General features: G+C 36.0%; 1 protein-coding gene across 1 annotated transcript in view; it reads left to right on the plus strand.

Annotated features, from left to right (window-relative positions):
* ELP4 (elongator acetyltransferase complex subunit 4) overlaps positions 1–12,303 on the plus strand; it is a 245,409-nt gene that overhangs the window by 102,336 nt on the left and 130,770 nt on the right. Inside the window, exon 9 of the mRNA XM_074230422.1 lies at positions 1,273–1,379. Coding sequence (XP_074086523.1) covers positions 1,273–1,379 — 107 coding nt within the window. The remainder of the gene's footprint in view (positions 1–1,272; positions 1,380–12,303) is intronic.

The following is a 12,303-nucleotide window of genomic DNA, read 5'->3' on the forward strand; positions in this document are numbered from 1 at the left end:
AATTCATTTTACTTTGCAAGAAACTCAGATGTATTAACTGGCCAAACAACTTTGTAGGAAAAGGACCAGAGGTCAGACTGAAAAGATGACAACCAGGCAGTTTTAGTCCAGGGAATTTACCTTTTGAAGTAAATCTGAGATGGTGCCAACTGTACTTTTTAGTTTCAGAACTAAATGATGTGATAGGTAATTTTTTTTTCCAAAATAAATTCCCTCCCTCCTCCCTCCAAAAAAAGAGCCATTTTTTTTTTTGCTGGAAAATATTTTTCCTTAGATGCATTATAATATAGTTGAAAGTCAGTAAAGCATACTATAGAGCACATTCCCCCAAAACAAACAGAAATATCTAAGCAATGCTGTTTTTTTTAAAATGTATATAATAACAAGTATTCTATCATCAGATTTCTAGTCTAATACGCTGCAGTTTGGAATTTGCTTCTCCTTTATTCAAAGTTCAGATGCCTTAGAATAAAATTACTAAATAGGAAGTAAGCAAAGGCAGAGAGAAGTTAGAAAAGAAGATTCCTTGTTTTCATCTGTGGAAAATGACCCTTGAAGGATTATTGAGAAACTGCATTAAACTGCACTCCAACCATCCAGTGTCCTTGTCAGAAAAAATCAGCTTGGGTTTCCGATGACAAGAGAGGGCAGAACTCACAGTCTGCCCAGTGTTGCTGTGGAGCTTCCTCGCAGCTCCAGAGAGGGCTGACGAGGCAGGCATCCAGGATGGCATTGGGGTCTATGATCTCTCCTTGAGTGTGCTCTGAAGTGCAATTTCCTCACCCCACTTTGGACAAGTCATTCATAAGGTGCACCATGAAATGCTTTTCATTAGCGCTTCCCCAGTTATCAGTCACCCCAAGCCTTGTTTTGCCGGCTGCTTACTGGTGCATTTAATAAAATAAAGATCACTCAGTGGTGCAGTGGGCAGCAGGCAAGGTGATAGCCGTGTTTGCTTACAGTAAATACAAGCGGAAATCACACACAAACCGGCTGTAGTTTTGACAAGTATTAAGATCCCCCTTTACATCTGTACTTCTGTACCAAAGTGCAATTAGTTTTCCTCGCACAAGGATTTCTGTTTATCTTATTCTGCTTGATTACTTGAGTATAATCGCACCGTTTGCTTCATTGCTCCTGGTAGTAAGCTCCAGTTTAAAAAGGGGAGGATGCGTGTGTAAATATACAGAATTCTGCTGTCAGACTCTCTAATTTATGCATCTGATGACAGCGTTTTCTCAATTTTTTTTCTTTTAATTTCCTTTCTACAAGGTTTGATTCACATCCACCAGATCCCCCGGCTCAATAGCCTGATTGGCGATGTGTCCGACACGAAGGACCTTGCTTTCAAACTCCAAAGGAAGGTCTTCACCATTGAGGTAAGAGACAGAAGCCTCTCTGCTTCTGTGGATTCTGAAAGGAAGTAGGATCTCTGCTCTTTATGGGTAATTGTAGGGAATAGTTTGCATATTTCTCTCTTTTGTTTGGGGGAATGATTCCTGAACCCTTTTGATGGACTTTCGTCTTTTTTTTTTTTTTTGCTCTGTAAAAATGTTCATGATTTTATTATAGCAAATCAGACAAAAATAATTTTTGCTTTTAAGTGTGAAAAAAAGCTGTAAACTTTGATAATACATATAACTGCTTTATTTCCAAAGATACCAGGAGAAATTTCAATTAAGCATGAATGATTCGCCCTTGCTTGTGGGTGGGAAAGTAGTTGCTTGCTGTTGCTCTCCTAGGGAGGTTTTCATTTGTGAGAGAAGCACCTCCCGGACTGCAAGGGCTCAAGGAGATCAGCACTTGGAAACCGGTTTTTTTTCTTCCTTGTTATTGAAGTCACCTTTATCTCTTGTATGTCCTTTGAAATGCAGTATCATTTCCATCAATATTCTTAAGTAAATTTCTGAATGGAAACTTTTTTCACTGTGATTTTTATGTAAGCAGTCCTGCCAGAAGGCAGTAATAGAAAAGATTTATTCCAGCCTCATCTGGCCAAGAGCAATGGAATATAGAACTCTTTAAGTTAGATTTACCAATGCAATAAAGACTCGAGAGACTAACTAGACAGCGCAGGGAGGGCGATGTGACAGTTATCAGTATATGGGGGCTATTTTTTTTTCCTTTTTTTAACAAAGACATAAAACAGCCAAGCAGCCTTGACAAACCATTTTGTTTAATCTCTTTTCAAATGAAAAGCTTTTAAGCAGGCCACTTGTCTTAACTGCTTGAAACCATAAAAAGGGAGAATTGCCACCAATAAATTAGCATATTTTTTACTTCATCACCAAATGCTGGTCAATGTGGCTTGGCACTGCTTTGGTGTTTGGGACTTCACCCTTAAGTGACCACTTTGGCCCTTCTCTGACCCTCTGGCCTCTTTAGCTGGCCACTTGATAAGGTAACTTAATGGGGCTCTCTCTTTTTCTCTTTCCCTTCACATTTGCAAGTGGCACTAACCTATAAATCATTGTAAGGGCCCTATCAAGTGACAAATTAAGGTGCCCTCCTCCTAATTAATGGTCATCAATGTCCTTAATTATCTAATCCTATTGAGAGCAGTTAATAGTTAATCAGGCAGCCAATTCTTTAAGCAGGTCATCTCTGCATGAGTGCTAGAAGTTTCTCATCTGAGGATATTCCCTTCAAAAGCCACTTAACGCCAAATGAAGGAGACTGTAGAAATAGTGATTCCTTTACTAATTTGTTGCACTTCTCAAGAGACTCTTGAAATAAAAGCTAACCCTGGGATTGTTTAAGGCATTGTCATTTCTGATACTTCTGATTTGAACCAAAATATTTATGCAACAGTTTTAGAGGGATAACATCATAATTGTTTATTCTAGCATAGAAAAGCAGGCCTCATAATTTTCTAAGTTAAATTTATATTTAATAAAAAAAGATTGTTTTTTTTTCCTTGGTATGATCCCAGACTCATGAGATGATTTTTCTGACAGCGAAATCTAAGGTTGCCACTTCCTATTGCTATTAAAACCTAGCTAGAAGGTCCCCTTTCAAAGTATTTTAGTGGTCCAAGGACAGAACAATGTGGATCAGGTGTTCTGAACTCTTTGAAAGAAGGGGGGGATTATTGTTCTGGAAACAGAGATTAAACACTTAGATGATGTCAACCAACATATTTCAGGTAGGCCTTCATTTGAGTAAGTTCAGATCTTGGAGGGAAAAAATTTGCTGCAATAGGAGCTGAAGATGAATCCAGGTTGTCATTCTACCTATAAGGGATTTTACCAGAGTGAAAAAAGTGGTATTTTGAAAGAAGGCAAACATTGAAGAGCTATTTAAAATTGCCAGGGCAGAAATTATATGAGGTTCATCAAAATGGCATGTGTAGCATTTTTCTGTCTAACAGACACATCAGTTTCTTTTTATAGTTTGTAATCAAACAAAATTGTACATGAGGTATATCCCAAATAATTTATTTATCTGTACTACCATTTTTCAGCATGACCATGAAATAAAAATATTCACATAATTGGTAACTTGTTTGGTAGAATAGTGTCACTAATCATGCAATATTCCTAAGATAAGATTGTGTCCCTAATATCATGTCAGATCGTATAGTATAAAATATAACTCTAGAAGGATGACACCGAAATCTCTGTTGAACTCATACTTTTAAAACTGAGGTAGACTTAGTTATGGTTTGAAAATACATTTCTCAGGGATTATTTTATTGAAAAAAAATCATTCAACAAGTGGCACATTTTTCAGTGTGGATCAAGTATATAAATCCTCTTAAGCCTGCTAGCTAAAGAAACAAGCCCTGCCGCAGCTTTAAAGTTTTCTTAAGCTTGAAGCTATAATGTGCAGTATTGAGCTTGATGCACTTTCTATTGGGACTTTGGATTCAAGGAGAAAGATCTTTCTTTTCTCCCTAGAGACAGTTGGTGTACAGGTCCTGGGCTAGGTTACACCCTCATCCCCAGTGTCTCTTAGGGGGGTGTGGTGAAATGAGCCAGGAAATATCCTGGCCAGAAATTATTTTTAATACTCTTTTCTTCTTTTTTGAAATTCCCACATCAGCCTGTTCTTGTTAGTCCTTATATGTGGGGGAAAAAAAACATGAAAAAAATGGTGCACCCATCCTCCTGTCCTTTGGTTGAGAGTGATTTTTTTAATGGATCTTTCCTTTCATTAGGAAAATAAGTTTCTGGAGGTTGGAGGCTCTGCCCTTCTGTCCTAGACCCTAAACACACTGCCTTGCCCAAACAGATGCCTAATCGGTGATCACCAAACACGTATTTGGCAGCAGCCACCTGAAGAGGTGGTATTTCTGAAGCACTTCTTTTGTGCCTTAAGCTAGGTGTTGGTGCTTCCGGTGGTTTCTTCAATAATTGGAAGCCGCTGGAGGGCAGCCTTTTTTTCTTGTTTTGAAGGAAGAAACTATGACCTGGTGCTCTCTTAAGCTCAAGTTGAAGATCTGTTGGAATGTAATGCACTCTCCTCCCCAGCACTCTCTAGAGTAGTGATAATTTGGGTTCCTAATGATACCAAGGAGCTGAGAATGCTTAGAGAAACAGATGAACCACAAAAATGTCACAAGGCATGTAACCCAAGGTCCTGGTGATGATAGACCCATATGCTCAGCTAGGAAATTTAAAACTTAGTGAGGTAACAGTTTTAGTTAAGTGTTCCTAAATCTATATTTGCATATGATTCTCTGTATTAACTATTGCTATAAATCTATTATGACTCTGAGGAAAAGGTGTTGAAACTCTTAAGTACATGGAAATGTGTTTCAATATGGTTGTTCCTAAAAGAAAATGAATTATGATTTTAAAAGACAGTTTAGCTTTCCACTTACTCAATTTTATACTTTTTCTAGATTTTCATTTGCAAATGTCATTCAACTATATATGATTCCTGGCTGCTATCATTGTCATTTTTAAGATTCCAGCTTAACATATTCTACAATTAACCCTTCCACATCACAGTTTTCCCCCATTGTCATTTTGATATATCATGGTCGGCATAAGAAATTAAATGAGATTTTGGTGAAGGTGTTTTGGAAGTCACAAATAACATGCAAAGGTTCTAGATGATGCAGAAAAATGTTCAGAGACTCAAGCATGCACAAAATATGTATATATAGTATTTTATAATAACATTTTAAGTACCATAATTCAGACTACTACTCTGATGTAAAGGAGAACCAGAAAATTTTACACACATTTTCCAGAATACTCCTAACCCCCATGATGTAGAAGGGATAACTGCTAGAGTTTAAAATTTATGCATCTCCACTCAAGTATTACTCCAAAGCCTCATGGCATGGACTTCCAAGTCCATCAAACTCCACCAGAATGAAAACCTTTGAGTGCAGCCAGAGACCAGTTTAGTGTTGTCAATAAGGCTGCAAGCTTTTATTAAATATCTGTTTTGTCCCAGGCTTTGTAATCAAGGACACAAAGAAAAGCAAAGAGGTCCTTCTCTCTTGTCCCCTTCAGATGAATTGTCCAAACGCCAGACCAGCTAAAAGAAGAAAAGCCACCATTATTCTGATGGAATGATTGTGTTCTGAAACTGGAAATTGTGTTCTAAAAGTAAAGGACAGTCTGTGCATGTCTACATAAGTGATTGTGCTGTGGTTTTAAACCCAGAGTAAGAATATTAAATGTTAAATAAGGTATCAATACATGGTCTGTCGACATCAAAAGGAGCTCCAGGAATATCTGAATGAAGCCCTCTCTTTACATTGACACCATCTAAGAAAGCCTCACTTGATATACATATGTTCTTCAAAGAGAGAGGCACAGGTGGCTTAGTGGATAGATAGAGCACTGGTCTTGGAACAGGGAGACCTGAGTTCAAATCTTACCTCAGGTGCTTACTAGCTGTATGATCCTGGTCAAGTAACTTAACCTTTGTTTTCCTTAATCCACTGGAGAAGAAAATGACAAACCATTTCTGTATCCTTGCCCAAAAAACTCCAAAGGCAATATTGGTGTGTGCCATGGTCCATGATCGTGAAGAGTCGGAAAACTGAAAATAACAACAAACAGTAGTTTTTATAATGTCCCTACATAATAGAAATGATCCTGAAGACCTATCCTTGTCTTCTCCACCCCTCCCCTGCCTGCCCCTAGCCCACCACCATCATCAGTGCCTTCCCTCTGGGATTACTTTCCATTTAAATCATCTATATTTTATGTGTATATAGCTATTTGCATGCTTTCTCCATTAGAATATGAACCCTTTGAGGACAGGCAACATATTATTGCTTATCTTTGTCTTCTATTAGCATGGTTTTTGGCTAAGGATTTTAATAACTACTTGTTCTGATTGACTGATTAATGTAAGTGGTAGAATAAATCATCATTGTAATAATAATGTCATACAACATGGTCATATTCAGTAATTTTAATTGATGGAATACTAAACTTTTGATATACTCTAGAAGACAAAAGGCAGCAATATATTAGAATATTTCATTGTGTTTCAATTACCTTTAGTGCAGTCCATGAACCAGTTTTTCTAACTTTTTAGCATTTTTTAAACCCAAATGGAACAAAGACATAAAATGATTATTTTACAAAAGGATTGGCATAAGGTGAAAAAGAGCAGATAATTGATAGGCCATGTGTGTGTCACTGCCCAAAAAGTTTAAAAAATATTATGGTAAAGTATCATCTGCCCCCAAGAGAATGAATTTAATTCATAGTAGTGGAAACCAAGAGTTAATGCATGTTTGAGATGGTCGAGCAACATGCATTCGATAAGCACTTCTGTTAGGTGACCTAGGGCACTCTTCTAGGCTCTCAGTGGTATTTTGAGTGTTAGTCCAAGTAATTTTACTTGTCAGAGTTAAAGAATTAAAACTTGTCAGAAGTCAACCAAACTCAGTTATTGAGTGGTGATTATAATCTTTAAGTTTTTCCTATATTTTAATATATCCCTTATTCTGTTGCCACTTGCAGCACTTTTATCCTCAACGATCAGATTAATGGATAAAAGATATACATATTTGGTGTTATTGGTACAGTAGTGGTGCAGAGCCTTCTCAGAAGTTCCAGTGTTGAGCTTCATAATAGAGAGAGTATATTTCACACATCATAATAGACTTATCAAAAGTGCATACCACCTTAGGGGGACACAATTTTGGAGTTGACCTGTCTAATCCTATTTCTTTCTACTTTGGAATCTTAATTAGAAGAGATAAAAACCATCATTTGACTAAATTATTGTCTTGAATCTGTAGCAAAAGGTATAATCCGCAATTGGGCCAATTAGTGTACCCCGTAGTTAGCTATGCTGAGGCAGGCAGCTTGATTAGATCTGACACCATCCTAGTTCCCACTGATGTTTTGCCAGGTATGATGGTCAGACTTCAAAGGGCCTGAGGCATCAGCAGGGCAAGGTTTGGAGGCCAGCTTAGGTCCGGTTGTTAATCTCCCTGCTAAAACCACAGCAGCTCTCCACCAAAACAAGCTTACACGACACAATCATGCGGTATTAAAGTTTGGGTTGAGTCATGCCAATTTGCCTTTGATTTTCTGATGATTGACTAGAAGATGGCTATAAGACTAGACACATATTAAAAGTTTACTGATTAAGGAAGTTCCCCAAATATTTGAAATATTTTTACTTCTTATTTAAATGTTATGACAACCTATTTCTCCTAATAAAATACCTAAATAGATCATGACATAGGTTCTTTAGAAAGGATAGTAATGAATGCTTTCTTTTTTTCATTGGAAACCTGAATCCCAATTTTTCAACTTGCCACCTCCCTGTAAGAATTGATTTGTCATTATTATAATAATCTGTAATGGGAATATGAAAGAAAATTGTCTCTAAAAGGTAAGCTTTTAAAAATCTCTTACCTCATTGAGGGGAAAACACTTTTTTCCTAAGTCATTTATGTCCACTTACAATTTTTTAGATAAAGGAAATTTCCTCATAATTATTTTCCACTTAAATGTTGAGTAAAGTGCTGTTCTGCTGATGTGATTACATAAGTGTTCTTTTCTTTGCATTCTGATTTGTTGAATTATTGCACTAATAGTGACATGTTTCCATTCTGAGAAAAGCCTGGGGCAGCTTTAGTATTATTCCAAGTGATTGAAGCTGCCATCTTGCTGACTTTCCCTTAGGCAGCTTAAGGCCTGTTTACTTTTGTACTCATTTCACATGCTTCCTCAGAGTTTTTCCTGCCAGGACAGCATTACCTAGTTTGACAAGATAGTTAAAGTAAATTTATGTTTAGTTAGCTGTATTTTATGTCCATATGTTAATAACCACATCGATTTATTAAAATCACAACAGGGAGAGTCAGAGAAATCTGTGTTATAAGGTTATTAAATTGTTTTGTTGTGTGTCAGTGGTATGTTGTATAGAACAAAGACTAAATTTGAACCAACAGTATTGGATTCAAGTTCTGCCTTTGCCACTTAAGTAGTGTGATCAGTGTCAAGTCACTTAATTTCTCTGAACTTTAGTTTCTTCCTCTGTAAAATAGAAGTAATGATACCTGTAGTACTTAAATCATGGCATTATTATAAGGACCAAATTTTTAAATGTAAGTAGAACACTTTGGAAATCTTAAAGTGCATTACAAATGTCCCATTATAGTATATTTTATTTGTTATTTTCAGATATATTTTGATTTTTTGCAAATTTTATTCCTAATACCTTGTTTTTCAATAAAAAAAATTTTGAGGGGGGCGGCTAAGGTGGCGCAGTGGATAAAGCACCAGCCCTGGAGTCAGGAGTACCTGGGTTCAAATCCGGTCTCAGACACTTAATAATTACCTAGCCATGTGGTCTTGGGCAAGCCACTTAACCCCATTTGCCTTGCAAAAAAAATTTTTTTTTGAAATGTTTTACAAATTAACTCAAGTGTGCCTATAGAAATATAAGCTATATATTGCATCATTTATTTAGAATTATATAGTACATCAAACTAAAGTCTTCAAAAATAAGAGATTTCACATATCTATTTTGTTTAGCTAGTAAAAGAAAACTTTATTTTTGTCATATGGAACATATTTTATCATATGGAACATTTAAAAAGAGGAGCAATTGATTTCAACAAATCAATCCTTAAGGATTTACCCTAAAAGTGCCAACAGCCCAGTAAGTGCCATGGAGCCCTTTCCTCTACCTTTTTTGAGACCAGAATGCAAACAAAATGCAAAACAGAAAAAGAACCTACCTCAAAGCCTTCCCTCATTGTCTGACTGTAGCTGAGAAATATATAGCTGTCTTCCCTGTAATCCCAGGAGACAAAAGACATAATGATCCAGCATTTGTAGAAACACCATCATCATGTAGCTGCTGGATTCTCCCTTGACCCAGTCCCTTCTACCAGATCTACAGTAGTTGTCTTCATGGATGAGGCTGTCCATTGAGATCACTGATGACAGATATCAGAAATATGGACTTCCAATTTATTTAATTCTTTGTCCTTTGACTTTGCTGACTTCTGATTTCCTCACTTATAAAATGAGAAGATTGTACCTTTCTAGTTCTAAAGCTATGAGCCTTCCAAAAAGGTACAGTAGATAAAGATCCTTGGAATAGGACAGATTGGAAAGTCATTGAACATACCTTGTCTCTCTATGGAGAGGCAACTGATTTTACTTTTTTGAGACACTTGTAGTGGCCCATTGTGCCAGGCATAGTTATCTACTTATTAGTAGAGCCTCATTAAATATGGTACCTGGAGATCTTGCTTAGCCATACTGATAGGATCCAAAATTAGAGAAGATATTGTTCCTTGCTATCAGTTATGTTGGAAAGTGTTACATACCCAAAAACCCATAAGTTTTGTATTTCAAAACTTCAGTTTGTTATCCTCCAAAAAATTCTCAATGGAAATAAATTATCAATGAGGAAGTAGATGACAGATTATGGAATTAATTGGAATTATATTGTAGCATTAATGCTAAAAATTCCTCCAAGTTAACAATCTCTATTAAGAAATTTTATTTAGTCATTGTTTATCCTTTATCCAACAAGGAATACCAGATCAGAAATTAAAGGACCTAGATCCAGAGCTCTATTTTCTATGATTATGGAATCTTAGCAGAGTTTTGAGTTACACATTTTTCTCCCTCCCTCCTCCCCCCAACAGAAAGCAATCTGATATAAACTTTACATCTGCAACCATGATAAGCAAATATCGATTGTGGAATCTTTGGGAAATTACATAGCCTTCCAGGACCTCAGTTTATCAGTAAAATGAACGTGATATAAATTTATTCTCAAAGTACTTTCAAGCTATACTTCTGTGTTCCTTTTATCTAATTAAAAAAGCCATAGATCATAAAATATAACTGAGAATTAGGGGATGAGAGTTCAAAAGTTTCAGTTCTTATTTGGGACATGAAATTCAGCTTCCCATGATCAATTAGAAACTGTTGTATTTTGCCAATTTTTAATAATTTTATTTATAAATACAGCTTTGTAGTTAGAATGGAATTTATTTCTTCCTTAGAAGAAATATAAGAATTGATTACATTATTGTCATTCTGCTTATCCTTTTTTGCAGATGATTTTAACCTGGTATTTATATTACTGAGTTTAGCTTATATGTATAATTATTCCTTATATAGGTTTTGAACTGTACAGTTTTCAGAGCACTTTAATATTATTTCACTTTTAGCCTTATAATAGCTGTGAATTAAGTGAGATATTCAACATATCAAATAATAGATTTTCCACAAATTTCATTTGCAGTCTTCTCAATTTTGCTTCCTTTTCATCAATGCAGATTTTAAGTTCCATCTGCAGCTCATTCATTTTTAAAGTCAGGGTATTTTCCTCTTTTAAATAATTAGTATCATTTGGTATATATTTATTTGGATAGTATTTTTAAGATTATGGTATTAAAGCATATGTCTTTTTTCAATAACCCAACTTCTTCTTGCATAATACAGTGTTAGTGGAAATTTTTATGTTCTGGTATATAAAGGAATTTGATTGTCCTTTAAGAGACAGGAAACTGGGGCGGCTAGGTGCTGTAGTGGATAAAGCACCGGCCCTGGAGTCAGGAGTACCTGGGTTCAAATCCAGTCTCAGACACTTAATAATTACCTAGCTGTGTGGCCTTGGGCAAAAGCCTAAAAAAATGAGAGAGAGAGACAGACAGACAGACAGACAGACAGACAGGAAACTAAAGGTAAACTATTGGAATTTTTGCCTTTTTTTTTTTATTTTTGCAAGGCAATGGGGTTAAGTGACTTGCCCAAGGCCACCCACCAGCTAAATAAGTATTAAGTATCTGAGGCCAGATTTGAACTGGCCTCCTGACTCCAGGATTGGTGCTTTATTCACTGTGCCACCTAGCTGTCCCTTACTGGTTTTTTTTTTTTAATTTATTTATTTATGGCAATGGGGTTAAGTGACTTGACCAGAGTCACACAGCTAGGTATTTATTAAGTGTCTGAGGTCAAATTTGAACTCAGGTCCTCCTGACTCTAGCTGCGCCCATTTTATCATTTCCCAATATTTTGTTACATTTATCTATCATGACTTGCTTAACTGTTCCCTCAAAGGAAGGCAATTCCCTAGATTCCAGTTTGGGACTATTACAAAAAATAGCTCTAAATATTTTTGTACATAGAGATTCTTTTTCCTCTTTGATCTCTTTGAGGTTTAGTCCTAGTGTAGGGATTTGGCTGGGTCACAGGATATGCATAGTTTAGTTACTTTTTGGGCACAGTTTCAAATTGCTTTCCAGAATGACTGGACCTAGCCACTAAACTATTGCAGCAGCACTTGCTCTAATGGAAAACTTTAGGGTAAATATGAAATTCTTTGCAAAATTGCTTTGATCATAGCTCTTTGCTCCAAGTTACATTTGATGTTGTAGCCAGTTCAAGTTTTTTTTGTTATCTATTATGGTATAATTCACTGAACTGTTTTGTCAGGGGCTGACAAGCTAGTCTACCATTTTTAAATAAACTCAAACTAAATTATTTTGGCATGAGCTTTCCAGAAATTAGACACAAAATATGAAGGGGGAGACTTGAAATTAAGTATTTTATTCTGGTATCATCAGACACTGCCTGGAAAAAATTTATTGTGTTCTTTCAGAAATTTTTGATGAAACAAATTGAAAATTTGCTTAAAATTCTGAGATGTTTCAAAGTCTTTTTGTTCAAATAAACTATTGTTTGGAATGCTGTTATATGGTACTTTATTTTTTTCTGTGTGGTACAAATTTTCAGTACTCATTTGAAACTAAAAAATATTTGTGCCACACAACCATTCCAAGATTAAAGGAAAAAGTATAATCCAGAATGTAAACACTGTCAGATCTTGTCTTTGTCTGCCACC

Source organism: Macrotis lagotis, chromosome 3 (genome assembly GCF_037893015.1).
Source record: "Macrotis lagotis isolate mMagLag1 chromosome 3, bilby.v1.9.chrom.fasta, whole genome shotgun sequence".
Classification (NCBI taxonomy): Eukaryota; Metazoa; Chordata; class Mammalia; order Peramelemorphia; family Peramelidae; genus Macrotis; species Macrotis lagotis.